This window comes from Sceloporus occidentalis, unplaced genomic scaffold (genome assembly GCF_023333645.1).
Source record: "Sceloporus occidentalis isolate IW3139 unplaced genomic scaffold, rSceOcc1.0.p SCAF_1, whole genome shotgun sequence".
Taxonomy (NCBI): domain Eukaryota; kingdom Metazoa; phylum Chordata; class Lepidosauria; order Squamata; family Phrynosomatidae; genus Sceloporus; species Sceloporus occidentalis.
Genome location: NW_028316981.1, coordinates 316,693,846 through 316,712,406, shown reverse-complemented (window position 1 = coordinate 316,712,406; position 18,561 = coordinate 316,693,846). Strand labels below are relative to the sequence as shown.

The following is an 18,561-nucleotide window of genomic DNA, read 5'->3' as shown; positions in this document are numbered from 1 at the left end:
CTTGGCATTGGAAGCTCTATGCTGTCTTTTGCAGAGTAGTTTTGGACGACAGCTTTGCTTTGTGCTTCTCATGATTTTTATCACATGGGGCTCAGCACTAACAGAGATATCAGTACCAGTGCAGCAGCTGGCAGGACTTTCCCTGCAACCAATGAGGAGGCTGAGTTTGCTCTGCAGTGTGTGTGAAGGATGGGGAAATGGGAGCTCCTGGTTTCATTCCACCCTGATCCTCACCAAAGGACATGGCAATATCATAGTTTAGGGTGTTTTGCTCATACATTATTCTCCAGATGGCTATCCAGCTCCAGCTTTTGACACATTCCAGGACTGTGGAACCCAGGGGAATATTTGGAAGAACTGATCTTAGGGGTTATTCAGACGGTGAAAATAATCCAGGTAGAGTCTGGGTTGAATCTTTGTTGTTCACATGCATTTCGAATGCATACGATTAAGTTGGGGAGGGGGAGTGTACCAAAAAGCCACTTAACCTAGGATAATCAATGTTGGACTTTTCCCCCATTTTTTTAATTGATGCAAATAGATCCAGGATAAACCGGGATAAAACTCTGCATGCCTTGAACGTGTTTTAAATACATTTGCATCGTCAACTCCATCTTTATTTGAGTGCTGGCATATGTGAGCAACAGAACTCTCAGAGATGCGGTTCCATAGTGTGAACAACAAACCCAGAATGTCTGAGAGATTATTCGTATAATCGTGCTAAAAACAACGTCAGAATGACCCGTTAGGTGCTGGTGCAAACTCTGCCTCCCCTTCTTTCTTGGAACCTCAGCAGAAGTGCATGTGTGCCTAAGATGACCCTCAGTTAGAGTCCCACAGTAACCATTACACAGATTGGGATAGAGAGCCTCTGTGGCTGACATCCTGTTAGTGGCATATACGCCCATAGTAAGTATACCTGTGGATGTCTATTTTTGTTTGCTACACAGGTTGGTATTCTTCCTCTGTTGTGGTGGACGCACTCCCCTGGACCTCCTGTAAATCTGCCAAGCCTCCTTTCTGTATTGTGGGGGGGGGGGGGTTTCTCAGAAGCGTATGGCCACGTCCCCCTAGTCAGACATAAAATGATAGCTTCAGCCTCTGGAGGACCCTGGTGGATGAACTTGTAGGTGATTAACTTGCTTTGCATCTGGCTGCAAGAACATACTCTTTAATGCCCTGTGAGCTCCTACAGGCCTGGAATGTCTGAAGATTGGGTGGGCTTTGGCTGCTCTATGCTAGGTCCAGTGGGGTGGTAAATGGCTCAGTCTAAAAGTTGTTCCAAATGGAGAACTATGTTATACTGAATCATTCAGGGACAGAGTCCGTGAGTGTGTTGTACTACAACTTGCTTTATCCCTTCCTCTCAGGTGTTCTAGATGTGGGGCTCTAGGGAGCTGAGGCCTGGAGTTTCTGGTGGGTTCAAGGTTTCCCTATCTGATGTAAGGCAGGGACAGGGCATGTGTAGCCCTCTAGATGGGGGTGGGGTTCATGCAGTCCTCCACATGATGGTGGACTACAGTTTCCAGCATTCTTCCCCACATGCTAGTTAGGGCTACTGAGATGCACTCTGAGAATATCTAGCCCGATTCCCGCGTAGGTGTTGTTGAGCTGCAACTCCCATCAGCTGCAGTCAGCATCCCTCAGAGTGATGGAGTAATTGCCACTGAACAACATCTGGAGCATGACAAGAGGTGCATCTGCACTATATAAATAATGTAGTTTGGCACTTTAAGTGCTGTAGCTCCATCCTGTGGAATCCTGGGATTTGTAGTTTTGCAAGGTCTTCAGCCTTCGCTGCCAACAAGTGCTGGTGCCTCATAAAACTACAAATCCTAGGATTCTGTAGGATAGAGCTATGGCACTTCAAGCAGTGTCAAACTGCATTACTTCTACAGCATAGACGCACCCAACCTTTTCACTTCCCCATGTCGATGCTCTCAGTCAAAGTTTGAAAATAGAGGCTTCTGCTAACGGTTCAGGCTTTGTGACTGGGTCAGGCCCTTTGCTTGTGATCAGCTGGAGAGTCCTGCCTGCACATGTGTGCACACCCTCCCACTCACCCCACATGTGTCCCCCCAAATGTTATCTTAATGAGTGGCTGGGTGAGAGCCGGCCTGTGTGTTCTGGACATTCGCTCAGCACTGATGTCAATACTCAGCTTTTATTTTCTAGATGCAAAAGTACAAACCCTCTTTGTGTAAGACTCCCAAGGCTTCGCTGCAGCTGTCCACTCAGAGCTCTGCTCCCCACAAAGGGCTGCTTGTTCCCAGAGCCTGGTGCTTCCAATCATGGGTTGAAGAAGAGGATTGGGATGAATGAAGAGCTTCAGGCCTCATTTGCTGCTTTTGGCTGCTGGCTCCCTCACCAGGTTCAATAGTTTGTCCAGCTTTGCAATCTCCACTTCTGGGCCTTTCTGGACCTCTTGGCCTTTCTTCTCCTATGCAGGCAGGAAACACAGTGGTTAGAGCCACTCCCTGGCTATATGTGCCTTTGGGGCCTGTTTCAAAGGCTAGAGTCACACTACCTCAGCGATTCCCAGATTTAGATCACTCAGATGTGTTCTACTTCAGTTCCCAATATTCCTGGTTTGGGCTTCTGGGAGCTGAAAGTCAAAACATCCAGAGAACCAAAGTTTGAAAACCACTGCAGTACCCGTTCCCTGTGCCAGCCTTACTGGAAACAGATGACATTGGTTGGGATCATACAGTGGTACCAGATGTTCTTGGAACATTTGGTACATGCCCAGTGTTACTCTCTCACCAGTTGTGCAGGGAGACAGCAATGGAAAGAGAAGGTTGATTGCTATGAACGCTTCTACTTTTTAAATCTCTGGCTTCCCAGGTGTTGGTGGAGAGGTACCAGGATGCCAAGCACTACAAGAGGAGTGGCTTGGGCAATCACCTGTGCCAGGGGACAAGCAATTGTGCCAAGCCACTGCTTCTGTAGGGCTGTGGGTCTATGGACACCACCACCACCACCACCACCATGCAAGATATAGATGGCTTAGAGCCAGCCATCTTCTTGTTACTATTACTCCTCTTTTTTTCTTTTTTCTTTTTTTTTTGTTTCTTTCCTTGCTGTCAATACCTTTTCCTTCTTGCCCCTGCCATCACCACTGGAGAATATTTTGAGCTAATATTCACAACTGGAGAATATTCTAAGCTGGACCTGACTGCAATTTCAGGCTCCCCAAGACTGACCCAAATCATTGTTACAGGCTGAGTATCCCTTATTTGGAATTCTGCAATCCAAAATATTCCAAAACCCAACACATTTTTCATGGGTAGTGGAGACAGTGACACCTTTGCTTTCTGATGGTTCAGTGTAAGCACAAAATTATTAAAAATATGGTGTAAAATTACCTCCATGCTATGTGTATAAGGTATCAAATATAAATAAATTTTACATTTCAAATTGGGTCCCATCTCCAAGTTCTTTTAAGTACGTACCTCTATATACAATTATAGATATTCTAAAAATTTTTAAAAAATTGAAAACACCTATCATCCCAAGCATTTCAGATAAGGAAGACTCAACTATTAATGATTTAAAATACCAAACAGTAAATAATTATCAGTTAAAACACTAAGCAATTACTAGCTAATACAGCAAAAAGCAAGGGCTCCTGGTACTCTGCTCAGAGCTCGGGTACCATCTGAATTACAGGTATTTTGGAATACCAGTAATTGCATATACAGTGAGTCATTTACTGGTGGCTACAATGCATCTCAGCTGGCACCAGAATGCTATCAAGGAGAGTATGCCCATATGCTGGTCTGTGACCAAAATAAATTGAGTTGGGGTGTCCCTACTGGTACAGCCCCTAATGTACCCAATTAAGCAGATTGCCAGTTTTGCCTTTTGAAAATAATGGCTGGCATCCTATTGGGAAGTTACATGATTGTAAACCAATGTATGATTGTGTAAAGTTGAATTGCACTGTTGCACAATGTTCATAGTCTTAAGAGGGGAGCAGAGACAGAGCTAACATTGGAAGCATTGCGCAAGCAGAGCCAACAGTGTGGCCATTGTGCAACGCAATGTGTCTTGATGCGCCATGTATGCCATTGGGCAATAGGAGTTCCAGTTGCACAATGGGACATCTTACAGGGTGCTTTCTTGTGCATCCTTGCAATTCACTAGCATGGCTGCATAATGTCTCAACAGCATGGCTACAACATAAAGTTATGCATGGATGCCTCTGCTGTTGGCCAATATTTGTAAGGCTGTATTTGTAAGTTTGCACTAAGCTGGTGTCCAGATGTATGGCAGAGGAAGGGAGACAGAGTGCGATTCAGTTATGAGACAACTCTGTTTTGTCTGCCCAGCGTGGGCTGCCAGTAGTGTAACTAATCTGTTGTTCCTTCCCATAATCCTATCCAATTGAGCCAGATGGATTTCAGTTGACGCATGGAACCAATGAGGATTACACACCGTTGGGAGTGATTCTGCACAACAGCAGTTCCACGGAAACCCACAATATAATTTAAACCAACAGTTGTCTGGTAGATCCACACTTTCCAAGGCAGAGAGAAAGATAAACACAGGGGAATCATAGAATCATAGAGTTGGAAGAGACCACAAGGGCCATCCAGTCCAACCCCCTGCCATGCACAAACTCTCAGTCAGAGCATCCCCTAATGGCAAAGAGCCAGCATGGTGTAGTGGTCTGAGCATTAGACTATGATTGGAAATCCGGATTCGATTCCCCACTTGAGCATAAAAACCCACTCGGTGACCTTGGGCAAATCATACTCTCTCAGCTTCAAGATGGCAACAGCAAACCCCTTCTAAAGAAACCTGCCAATAAAACCCTATGTTAGGTTTGCCATAAGTAAAAAAATGACTTGGAGGCATACAACAGAAACAACACACGCTGAGCCACATTGTGAAAAGTCAGTCTAGAAGACAACAGCTTTTTGGGGAAGGAGGAATAATCAAATCCACCCTTCCCTGCCCCTGAAAAGACAGACTGAGTTTGCTGTGATGGGATTTGCTAGGATTAGTCCTGAATTACTAGTCTGAAACTCCATTTGGAGGCCTTGGGATTAAGGGGAACACGTGCAGACACAGAAGGACGGTCTCTGCAGACAAAGTTAAAGATAAACTGGTGGAAGTGAACCCACATGGGCACAACATCTGGATGGTTCTTCTCTTGGGACCTGACTGCTGCTGTGGTTCCTTGGAGGAGGTGTGATTCTGACATCTGTGTCTGTGTTTCTTAGAATTTCATTTTAAGGATGGGGGGGGGGGTACACTGGCAATTCATGGGAACTTGGACGACTGTACCTTCCCTGTAACACTCCACCGCACCCCTGTGCCTTACGTTTGTTTTGTTTTTCATCCCCCTTCCAAAATGTCACTCGATACAGTCAATGCACAAGTCTGATCAAGATGGCTTTAAACTAATTTCCTCTTTCAGATAATTTCCTCTTTCAAAAGGTAGAGGAAGGAACAAGGGGATTGGCAGTCCTGGACTTGATCTTACCCAAAAGGGAGGAGTTGGTCACTGGAATCAAAGTAGTTGGTTCTTTAAGGGAAAGTAACCATGTCATGCTATAATTCACAATTGTGAGGCAGGGCAAAGAAGAGTGTTGTCAAATATGGACCTTGGATTTCTGGAAAGCTGCTTTTAGCAAGTTCAGGGAATTACTGGGTGGAATCCTATGGCTAAGCATGCTATAGGAAAAAGGTGTCCAGCAAAGGTAGAGTTGTGGAAGAAGAAGTTGCAAAAAGCACAATCACAAACAATCCCGTGGAAAAAGAAAAATGAGAAATGTCTGAAAAAGCCAATGTGGTTACACAGCAAACCTAAGGAAGTGAAAGAAAAAAAAAGACTATATATAAAATGGAGGAAAGGACAAATCACAAAGGAAGAGTGCAGATGTGTAGCCCAAGCTTGTAGGAATAGTATGTATAAATAAATAAATATTAAAATTTATTTCTACTCTGCCTCAAAAGCTAAAACTCAGAATGAACTCAGACTGGCTAGGCAAGCAGAGAGCAATAAAAAGGTGTTTTCAGATACATTTGAGGTGGTAAAATGACCAAGTAGATAGTGGGGCCACTGTTTAGTAAGGATGGTAAACTGTTAACAGATCACAAGGAAAAGGCAAAAAAACACAATATTTTGCTTCAGTTTTTCCTTCTAAAGAGAACTATATGCTTCCATGACTTAGCAAAGACCTTGGCAAGGGATCTGGATTGCAAATCAAGGAGTAAGCAATCACATAGGTGTGGGACAGGCCGCCCAAAAAGGACAGTCTCCCGGTGCCTAGTTTTGGTCCGTGGAGAAGGCGCACCCTCCAGACCCCGGGACCTCCCTGCAGACCAAAAAGAACCTGCAAAAAGCAGGTTCTTGCGACACCATTATGACATCACAGTGCACCAATGGCGCACTCACAATGTCATAATGGCGCCATGACGTGCGGACGCTATGTATCCGGCACGTAACGATGGCGGCACCCATCTGTACAGGGTGCTGCCATTTTGGCGCCCTCGTCACGTGCGAGGGACGAGGGGCGTCTAGAAGCGCTGCCTCTTGCATGTGACAAGGGCATCCTATCCCGTCTGTCTCAACTGGGCCACAGTTAACCTACATGAGTTCAAATCTGCAGGGCCAGATGAACTGCAACCCAGAGTACTGAAGGAACTTCCTGATGTACTCTCTGAACCCCTTGCCTTCATTTCTGAGAACGCTTGGAGAACAGGTGAGGTGCAAGAGGCCTGGAGAAGGGCAAAAAATGTCCCTCCCTTTAAAAAAAAAAGGTAAAAAGAAGATCCTGGAAACTACAGCCTGACCAAAATACCAGGAAAAATATTAGAACAGATTGTGCAGGAGTCTGGAAATACAGTCGTCCCTCCTTTCTTGCAGACTTGAGGTTCGTGGTCTTGAATATTCATGGAGGGGTGACCTCCGTTGTTTTCAATGGGGCACTCCCCACCCCCACCCCCTGCAGTGCATGCACCATTCAAGCCTATGGGAAAGTCTTCATTTTTTCAGGGGGGCCCAGAATGGATCCCCCACAACAATGGAGGGCTGACTATATATTGATGACAATGTAGGAATCGGGAGCCAGCATGGATTTGTAATGACCAATCCTGCCAAACTAACCATGTATCTTTTTTTGATCAGGTCACTAGTTTAGTAGATGGTGGGAATGCTGTGGATGTCATTTATCTGGATTTCAGCAAAACATCCAATAAAATCCCCCATTATATTTTCATTAGCAAACTGATTTAAATGTGGAGTGGATGGGAAAACCATCAGATGGATCCATAACTGGAGTTGTCATCAATGGCTGCACTTCTGACTGGAAGGAGGTCTTGAGGGGAGTACCTCCGGGTTCTGTCCTAGGGCCATTACTCCAACATTTTTATCAATGACTTAGATGACAGGATGAAGGGAATCCTTATAAAGTTTGCAGATGACATCAAACTGGAAGAGGTGCCTAAAACATTGGAACCCAGACACAGAATTTAAAGGGACACTGATAAACTAGAAAATTGGCCAGAAATTAATGAAATAAATTTCAATAGAGACAAATGCAAAATTCTACACTACAAAATTCAAATGCACACTAATAGTGGGGAGATACTGCCTTAACAGCAGTTCATGGAAAAAGGACCTTGGGAATACTGCTGATCATACATTAAACATGATCCAGCAATGTGATGCTGCAGGAAAGAAGGCAAATTATATCTTGCATTAATAAAACCGTAGTTTCCAAGTTAAGGGAAGTAATAATCCCATTATATTCTGCACTAGTCAGACCTCATCTGGAGTCCTGTGTTCAGTTCAAGGCATCTCATTTTAAAAAGGATATAGATAAGCTGGACCAGGTTCAGAGAAGGGCAACAAAGATGATAAAAGGTATGGAGAACAAACCTATGAAGAAAGGTTGAAGAAGCTGGGCATGTTCAGCCTGGTGAAGAGAAGACTGAGGGGTGACAGGGTTGCACTCTTTAAATACCTCCAGGGCTGCCACAGAGAGGACCTGGAAGGTTTGTTCTCTGCTGCCCCAGAGGGCAGGGCCTCGTCTAATGGTTTGAAGTTGCAGGAGAGTAGATTTTGATTGAACATTAGAACAAATTTCTTGACATTAAGATTGCCTTGAGGTCTCTCTCAATGTCTTCAAAATGAGTGGATAACTACCTACTGGTCAACTTTAGCTGGAGAGCCTTCACTCAGCAGGGGTTTGGAATCACCGACCCAAGAGGTCCCTTCCAGCGCTATGAGTCTGTGATCTTGGCCATGATCTTGAATTCTGTTGGCCCACTATGCCAGTGTATCTACCCAGACTGTGGCCACAGTGGCTATGAGGGGAGCCAAGCAATATAAACCCTCTGTCTGGGGCGACTGGCCTGAGATCGTTCATTCCGACAAGCTGATTATCCTAAAGCAATGCAATGAGCGATGAACATGTTTGTAGCAGTTGTCCCTATTTGTTTGGCAATGCACATATAATTTGAAAAATGTACACTTTCCCGATTTAGGCTTGAAGGCAGATTCTTCTGATTTTTGAAATGTTTTATTTTTAGCCACATTCTTCTTTAGAATGGATGTGAGAAGTGTGACCTAGGAACATTATAATGAAATGCGGCAAAAATGCATGGGAAAATGAGACAAGTGGCTTGATTTGTTGGCTGTGGTGACTTGAGAACCTTGGAATGGCTGTCCCTGGCTTGAGTGTGTGTGTGTGTGTGTGTGTGTGTGTGTATCGAGTGGGACAGGCTGTTATCTCCATGCTTGCTGATCAAGAGCTCCTGCTGTTTCCGTTGCTTTCCCCTGCAAGTCCATTCAGTTCAGCAGCAGCCTGTGAAAGGACACCAGTTGAACGAAGCAAAGGTAAAGATGACTGAAGAAACCATTCAGCCTGCAGCAAATGAATTTCAAATGGGACGTCTTTGAAATGACAATGCACTCTGTGCAGCAGAAAGGACAGGAGGCCACTTGGATGCGGATGGACTTTCCTGACCAGAATTCTGGATTGCTGTGAGTCTGGATCCTTTCTCCAATTCACAAAGACAGAAGATGAGTTTCCCAGTTGAGTGCATTTTCTGCACAGGGTATAAAACGGCTTTCTGGATCAGCACAATTGTTTGAACTCTCTCCTTTGCCCCAATACTTTCTAATGTATCTTTTCCAACTGATGGATCAAATTGCGATTCCCATCATCCAGCATCACTGACATGTGGGATTTAGTGTCCCACAAACCCGGAAGGTGTTGGGCAAACTTGATTCATCTCACCTAGAAAGGCGAACCATCTATTTCTGACAGAGGAGGAAAATTCAAAGAGAAATGCCATGTTTCTTTGTTTCAGAATCAAATGGAAAAGAAGAAATTGGAGACTGAATTTATTTAGCATGAACTTTCCCAGATATCAATCCACTTCTTCAGCTGCACTGAGAGAGCTGGAAGTATAGCCATAGGTATACTGGAGCTGTGGGGTTGTAGGGAGTGTGGTCAAAGTGTTAGAGGGCACAGAAAGAGGCAAAATTTGACCCCATCATAAACCTACAAAGGATTTTGTGGGATGACAGAGGGCCAGTCACACAGATGCTCCATAGTACACAGCAGGCAGCATTAATCCCCAAATCTTCTCAGGTAAGTTAAGGCCAGTTAAAAGCCACCTGAACATATTTATGGGGTAATATCCTTGATACCCATGGAAGATCAGGCTAAAATAAACCAATCTCAGAGGTCTTCTTTTCCTTTTTAGCAGTAAAAACAGAATTCCTCCACTTGAGAGGACTATTCACACTGTGAAAATAATCCAGGATGGATCTGGGTTAAATCCCCATTGTTCATGCACATCCCAAATGCACCAGATTATGTTTTTTGGTAGGAGGGCTGCCAAAAACCTAATTTTGATTATCCGGGATTAAGTGGGGGGGGGGGGGTTGGCAGCCCCCCACCAAAAACCCACTTAATCCATAACACAAAATCAAATAATTAAAAACACACAACAGCAATAAAACAATATTGGGTTTCATTAAAATCACATGAGGTAGCTGAGTATATTGGTGACTGGGGAAATTCTCTGGGGCCAACAAACAAGTTTTCAGCTGGCAGTGTAAACATCATGCCAACTGGTCTCAATGGGAAGATTGTTCCACAGAAGAAGGAAAGATACATGACTGCAGACAGAGACAGGGATGGGGCTCATGAAGGCAGATGACACACAGTGCTGTGTCTTCACAGAAGTCTTCATGGTATTGAGCTAAAGCCAGTGCTTCCCAAACTTTGGTCTTCCAGATGTTGTGGACTCCAGCTCCCAGAATTCCTGACAGTTGGCCAAACTGGCTGGAGCTTCTGGAGGACCAAAGTTTGGGAACCACTGAGCTATTTGAAGGACATCCCAGCTTGACTGGAAGTTTGACCAAGAAATTTGCTTTCTTTCTTGGTGCTTCGGAGACTAGGACCAGAGGTATCACCAGGGGGGCGAGGGGTGTGTGGGCTGTAGCAGGTGACACCCGAAGGGTGTGTGACATCACTGCTCCCCAAACATCTGTGGGGCATTGTGGCAGAAATGGGCTGTGGTGTTCGCCTGCATCCCTTTAAATGCTGAGGAGATGACGGTGTGAATGGGACAAGGCTCAGCTGGAGGAGAAAGCAGAGGCCGCAGATATTTAAAAAAAATAAATCAAAATTTTAAATCAATTTTTTTTTTTAAAAATAACTATTTCTTTAAAATACCACATCTTATCAAATATTCACTTTAACTACATGAAACAATGTACATGTGAATACACTGAGGCTGTGCGTAGGATATTGTAATCGAATGGTATAATTTTAATTTTGATAGTTGTTTATGTTGCAACAATTGCCATTATTTTTTGCCTGATTTGAAGAAGGGCGGTATAGAAATAAAACTTTTATTTATTTATTTATTATATTCGGTGATATATGGGAATTATGGTTTATGTGTAACATTAGTCCAAAAAACATTACTAAGGATTCTGTATGGTGTGTATGGTGTATGACTTACCGCATGGGGTGACACCAACCCTAGTGATGCCACTGACTGGGACCAAAACCAGTGGATCCAACTAAACATTAGGAAGAACTTTCTCATGGAGGAGGTACTCAGCATTAGACTCCATCATCATCATCATCATCATCATCATCATCATCATCATCATCATCATCCATTTATATAGTACCATCAATGTACATGGTGCTTTACAATAGAATAAAACCTTTATAACTACTTCAGTATAAAATACTAAATACTGTACTAGAATACAATACAATACAACAGCTTGGAGAAGAAATGGCTAAGAGGTGATATGATAGCCCTGTTTAAGTATTTGAAGCTGTGTCCCACAGAGGATGAAGCAAGCTTGTTTTCTGCTGCTCCAGAGAGTAGAACAAGGATGCAAATTATAGGAAAAGAGATTCCAACTCAACGTTAGGAGGAACTTCCTGACAGTAAGGGCTGTTTGACAGTGGAACACACTCCTTCCTCGGAGTGTAGTGGCGTCTCCTTCCTTAGAGGTCTTTAAACAGAGGCTGGATGGACATCTGTCGGGGATGTTTGATTGTGAGTTCCTGCATGGCAGAATGGGGTTGGACTGGGTGGCCCTTGTGATCTCTTCCAACTCTATGATTCTATCTTTTATGATTCTGTGAATACTAAAATATAATACTAAAAATGCAATTTGGACTGTGTGGAAGATTAGCAGCCTTTGTCCCCTTCAGATGGGCTGGGCTTTCACTCTCTCAGGACTAGGTGACTGCAATATGCAATTTCCTGCAGTACTGTATTATTATTATTATTATTATTATTATTATTATTATTATTTTAATTCTTACCCGCCTCTTTTCACTGCACTTTCTCGTTGAGGGCCTTCAAGTCATTTCCAGGTTATAGCAACCCTAAGACAAACCTATCATGGGTTTTCCCTGGCATCTTTCTTCAGAGGGGATTTCCTATTGCTCTCCTCTTAGGCTAAGAGAGTGTGACTTGCCCAAGTAGGTTTACATGGCTGAGCTGGGATTCAAAACCTGGTTTCCAAAGTCACAGTCAAATCACTACAACACGCTGGCTCTAAAAAAAAATGCAATAGTAAAATACAATAATAAACTACAATGCAACAAAAAAGCTAAAAATACAAAATACAGAACAAAACAGATAATCAAGTATGGTAAAAAATATAGAGCATTAATCTGAAATTGCAAAAGTTTTAGACCATAAGAAAGTTTTCAATTTGGATCTAAAAATGGCAAGAGAAGAAGCAGATTGCAAGTTTACAGGGAGGCAATTGAAGGAATAGGGGGCGGCAAGAGAAAAAGACAAAGCCAAGCCAAGGAGGACAGGAAACCTTTGGCTGGGTGAGAAGTCTTAGAAAGTTGTAGACTCTTTTTCTTTGGAGGTTTTTAAGCAGAGGTTTGATGCTTTAGCAGTGTCTTCCTGCATGGCCAGGAGCTGGATTAGATGACCCTTGAAGGACCTTCTGACTCTTGCCTGGGCAGTAAAGGGAGGCAATGGTGGTAAGAGTGGCTATGGGCTCTTTTCTTTTTGTGGAACGAGAAAGAGTGATTCTATAGGTCTACAAAATGCTGTGAGTCGTCTCAGAAATCCCCACTACTGCTCTTCAGACTAATTTTTGTTTTCAAAGCCTAAAATGTGCCCCGTGTAGAAAATTTCATTTCAATGCAAGCCCTAATTGAAGTGCCATATCACATCTGATGATGTTCCAACACCATACACAATTTCAGGGGCTTCGGCTTTTTGATTAGAAGCTGTATGGCAGAGAAGCAGTAGTCTTGTAAAAAAGAAAGAAAGACATTATAAATAGAAACAGTGCATCTTTCACATGTTTCCGAAGAGGGATGAGTGAATGAGTTCATATGAAGCAGAGAGACAATTGTTGCTTTGTGTGGGTTGTTTTCCTCCCAGCTGGTGGCAAAGTTATTTCATTACAGGTGTCAAATTGAAGCCTTATTTTGCTGCCCAGCCTAGATAAAAAGGTCTGGTATGGCCATTTCCACTTAGGAGATGGATTGCACTCAGGAAGAGAGAGATGCTTTTGATGCAACAGGAATGCAAGAGAAAGTCAAAAGCTGCATCCCGTTTCCATAACTATGTCTGGCTATGAAAGAATTAGAAAAGATCCTAAAATATAAAGATATACAACTGAGCAAGAAAGTGAAACTCATACAAGCCATTATATTTCCTATTATGATGTATGGATGTGAGAGCTGGACAGTTAAGAAAGTGAATAGGAAGAAAATTGATTCATTCAAGATGTGGGGCTGGAGAAAAATGCTGAGGATCCTGTGGACAGACAAAAAGACAACAGATGGGGCCTAGAACAGATCCAGAGATCTCCCTGGAAGGTAAAATGACTGAATTGAGGCTGTCATACTTTGGCCACGTCATGAGAAAGAATGGTTCCATGGAAAAGACAATAATGCTGGGAAACGTAGAAGGATGTAGAAAGAGAGGAAGGCAGCATGCTAGATGGATAGTCTCTATTACAGAGATCATGGGAATGAATTTACAGGACCTAAGCAGAGCAGTGGAAAATAGGGAGTCTTGGAGATGTCTCATGCACAGTTGGGATCTACTTGAGGACAGTTAACAACAACAAAAAGGGGGTTAACAACAACAACAACAACAACAACAAAAGTCCCGCTGTGGGGCCAAGAACACAGCCTGGTCTGGATGACATTCATGAAGAGGATGTGGGGGCAAGCCTGTTGTTTTACATCAGAGAACTGGGCACTGTTTTTACAAAACTTCCATGATTCAAAAGGGTATAAACTGCCGAGACCTGATCAGAAACAAAACAGTTTTAAACAAGCAGAAATAAGTTAACAGCTTTTTAAAAATCAGTGAAAATAGGATAGCCTATTCAGGAATCACAGGGTAAAAGATCTGGAAGAGACCCCCAAGGACCATCCAGACCAACCTCCTGCCATGCAGGAAGACACAATCAAAGCATGCTCTGTTTAAAGAAGGAGGCTCCATCACCCTCCAAGGGAGAGTGTTCCACTGTCGGACAGCCCTTACTGTCAAGAAGTTCCTCTTAATGTTGAGGTGGAATCTCTTTTCCTGGAGCTTGCATCCATTGTTCCGGGTCCTGTTCTCTGGAGCAGTAGAAAACAAGCTTGCTCCCTCCTCAATATGACATCCCTTCAAATATTTAAACAGGGTTATCATATCACCTCTTAACCTTCTCTTCTCCAGGCTAAACATCCCCAGCTCCCTGAGTCGTTCCTCATAGGGCATGGTTTTCAGATGCTTCACCATTTTAGTCGCCCTCCTTTGGACATGCTCCAGTTTCTCAACATCCTTTTTAAATTGTGGTACCCAGAACTGGACACAATATTCCATGTGGGCTCTGACCAAAGCAGAGTACAGTGGTACTATTACTTCTCTTGATCTAGACACTATACTTCTATTGATGCAGCCTAAAATCGCACTGGCCTTGTTAGCTGCTGGATTGCACTGTTTTCTCATGTTCACTTTGTGAGCTACTTGGACTCTCAGATCCCTTTCACATGTAGTTTCATTCAGCCAGGTGTCCCCCATCCTATATCTGTGCATTTCATTTTTCCACCCTAAGTGCAGTACCTTGCATTTCTCCGTGTTGAATTTCATTTTGTTAGCTTTGGCCCAGCTTTCTAGTCTATTCAGCTTACAGTTGTAAACCGTGTAGACACTGTTAGTTCAGTATGAAGTGGTATATAAATTAATCTGTTTTGTTATTTTGAATTTTGATCCTGTCCTCTGGGGTATAAGCTACTCCTCCTAATTTGGTGTCATCTGCAAATTTGATATGTATGCCCCCAATTGTGTCCTCCAAGTCACTGATAAAGATGTTGAATAACATTGGGCCCAGGACAGAGCCCTGTGGGACCCCACTGGTCACTTCTCTCCAGGCTGAAAAACAGCCATTGTTGAGCATGCTTTGGGTTCGGCCGGTCAACCAATTACAAATCCATGTAACAGTTACCTTGTCTAGCCCACATTTCATTAGCTTGTTTGCAAGAATGTCATGGGGAACCCTGCCAAAAGCCTTATATATATCCACAGCATTCCCTTCATCTACCAAGCTGGTAATTTTATCAAAAAAAGAGATTAGATTTGTCTGGCATGATTTCTTTCTCTGAAACCCATGTTGACATTAAACATTACACATCTAGTACAAAGCACAGTTGCTCACAGCTTGCCATTCAAACAGAGTTTTATCCCAGTTTATCCAAATTCTATTTGCATCATTTATTAACACTGCCAATGTTTTGTGAATTGTAAAAAAAAAACCTGTTATTGTTTAGCTTGGGTTATATGGGGTTTTTGGCACCCCCCCAAAAAAAAATTAATCCTTAATCAGATGCATTGGAAATGCATCTGAACAACAAAGATTCAATCCAGATTATTTTCACTGTCTGAATAACCCCAGAGAGACTTTTTTTGCTGTCTGTTCACAAACAAATTACTCCACTTTGTACAAACGTTAAAGGTGAAAAAAACAAGACTCAATAGGGAGGGAAGAAGCTAATGCAAAAGAGGAGACCTGTTTTACAGAGGTGTCTGAAAACAGAAGAAGAGGCTGGATATCAAATTCAGGACATTTCAGGGAGGGTAGAGAAATGTGAAAAGACGGGATGCAAGCAGTGAAGAGAGAGGTCAATTTTCACTTTTAAGCCGTTGATTGTACATGCAGAATGAATGGTCTGAGTAGGATCATGCAGCAAAAGAAGCAAAAATAGATGTAGAGGAACTGGAGCTATTTGAAAATAAGTATAAGGAGCCTGAAGTGACGATGAGAAAGAACGGGAGCCAGTGAAGAGGATGGAGTAAAATAGTCTGGAACAAGAAGCAAAAAATACAAAGCCACCAGCAGCATTTAATACAGGGGCTTGAGGGCAATAAGATCAATAAGAAGACGATGAGAATAATCAATAGGGGGAAGGGATAAAGGAAGGACTAAAACAGGGGTGGGAGGGAATGGAAAGGAACGGGGCAAAGAAAAGTGGAGATTTCTTAAGCAATGGAAACGTACAAAACTGAGCAGGAGGCTGGACACAGGGAGGAAAGGAAAGACAAATCAAAAAAGAAATCCCCAGTTTCTGGACTTGAGGGAAAGAACAAACAGTGAAGATAAACATTCATCATCTATTGTTTGATGGTCAGAAGATGGCACAGCTCTAGCTGCACACAAGCCTGTATTTTATAGGCATCAGCTTCAAGAAATGTATTTTTGGAAATACAGTCAGCTTATATCAATGTATATGTCCAGCACATGTTCATGTCCTACGTCCTTCCTTTCCTTTCCTCTTTGTCATTCTGTCTCACTCATTTCTGTTTTTCTTTGCAATCATTCTTAAAATCTATTTTTTTAAAAAAGTAAAAGCAAGGAAGAAATGTTGGGAAAGGCTGAGAAGCAGGAGGAAGAAACAAATCTTCTGTCTGAGCAATTTCAGAAGACGGGCAACGCTGCTTTAATGCGAGGTGGCAGAGAAAGCAGCCAAGTAGCAAGTGTTGAAAAAAGAGAGATGCTGGAGTTCATGCACAGGAAAAAGGCCAACTGAGTGATAATGGGACTGAGAGGAAGAATATCAAGAGGAGAGAGAGAACTACAGTTCCAGACTGTACTAATAGTAACCGTATGATGCAAAGCACAGCGGGGCAAATGCAACATCAGCTTATGGTAGAAACAAGAGCAACTAGCCACCTTGAATCCCATCTTGGTAGAAAAGCAGGTTGTCAGTCAGTCAATCAATCAATCCTTGGGATGCTCTTATAAGTTAGATTTTTAAGGTGCTGCTTAATAACGCATCCCCCCTTCTTGTTCCAAACTGCTCTTGCTGTCAGGACGTCCTTCCTAATGTTCAGCCAGAATATCTTTTTGTATAATTTGAATCAACCCCCTCTGGATCCAGCCTATCTTATATTGTGTATTGTATAAACTCTGTTGTTACCCGCCTTGATCCCTAAACAGAAGAGGCGGGATAATAATAATAATAATAATAATAATAAGATCTGAAGCAGAAGATTTCAATTACATGACAAGAGATTCCAAGTAAATATCAGGAAAAATGTTCAAATGCCACAAGACTTTCAGCGGACTGCCCTGAAAAGTGGCGCTGGACTCTCCTTCATTGGAAATTTTTAAAAACTGGTTTGAGGGTTCCCTCTCACAGCTTTTGCTGTGGATTCTTACATGGAAGAGCGTTAGAGGAGATGGCCCTTGGAGTCTCTTCTGTTTCTAACATTCAATTATCTGTTCATCGTATATAAGCAAACTCATGCAAAGCGTCCACCACATAAAGTACCTGGACAGACAGTTCCTTCCCTTCCCGAGTGAGGAAAATGTGTGTGAAGCACAAGAATTAAAACAACAACACACAACCATGCTGCGTAGCCAAGTTCAAAGCTCATTTCTGTGCAGAGATGGGATTAAACATGCTCATCTTGGGGGATTTGCTCCCAAGGTTGCAGAAGAGCCTATGTAGTCCCATTCCCAAACTCAGCTCTCTCCTGATGGGAGGAGGAACTCAAGGAATAATCTTGTTTTTATTTATTGCCCCAAATGCCCCCGGAGCTTCCTTTTCTGAAAATTCAACATTTGACAGAAACCAGCTGTGCAGTATGTTTTAAAGTATCCTAGCTGAGAGAGTATGAATGAATGAATGAATGAATGAAAGTTTATTTCTAGACGGCTATTCCTTAGAGATCATAGCGGTTTACAAAATTTAATATCAAAAGACAATACAAAGTGAAAGCCCATAACCCGACAATAAAAAACCCACACGTACCACTTAAAAACAATACAACAATTCTAAAAACATTCTAAACAATCATTCAATATAAAAACCAATTAAAACCCATTAAAACACATATAACAAATTAGCTGGATCGAACAAAATGCATAGAGAGAAAGGGATAACATCAAGGCACATGGGGGAAGGCTTGACGGAAGAAGAAGGTCTTCAGATTCTTCCTAAGAATTCAGTAGAATTCAGAGACATCACCATCTTTGTCTGGAATATCAGGATACAAAATCATCTTGCAGCATCTTTGAGACTAACTGTGCAAAATAAGTTGTAGCATAAGCTATATAAGTTGTAGGCTTGGCCTATGAAATATGAGGAAGTAGACCAAGTTTATGCAAGCTCACATTACAACTTCTTTCGCACAGTTCATCTCAAATGTGCTGCAAGATCCCTTTGCATACTGATTTCCTAACTAAAGTTTATATCTTAATACCTGGAGCTAATAGTACTGTCTGACCTGCCTTTTGCTTTAATGACAAGATAATGCCAACTCTTGCTTTTAATGCCATGAAGAGTCACACTCATATGAAGCAGACAGTGCATAAATAGGACGGCCAAAGGTCTCTTACTAGCAGCAGTGCCTGGCTCCCTTGCCAGTGTTTTAGAGCCCTTTTGGACTATATAAGTGTAGCACTATGATTCCAATTTAACTGCTGTGGCATTTGGGATTTGTAGTTGGAGGGGCATGAGAGCTCTCTGGCTCAGAATTCTAAATGTTCTTCCCTAAACTGCCAATCCCAGTATTCATGGCAGTTAAATCATAGTG

General features: G+C 42.7%; 1 protein-coding gene across 1 annotated transcript in view; it reads right to left on the bottom strand.

Moving 5' to 3' along the window:
• Window positions 1-2,155: 2,155 nt before the first annotated feature.
• The window catches only part of DNAI1 (dynein axonemal intermediate chain 1), a 204,656-nt gene continuing 188,250 nt past the window's right edge, over window positions 2,156-18,561 (bottom strand). The window contains exon 20 of the mRNA XM_089498025.1: window positions 2,156-2,440. Coding sequence (XP_089354151.1) covers window positions 2,336-2,440 — 105 coding nt within the window. The 3' untranslated portion in view covers window positions 2,156-2,335. The remainder of the gene's footprint in view (window positions 2,441-18,561) is intronic.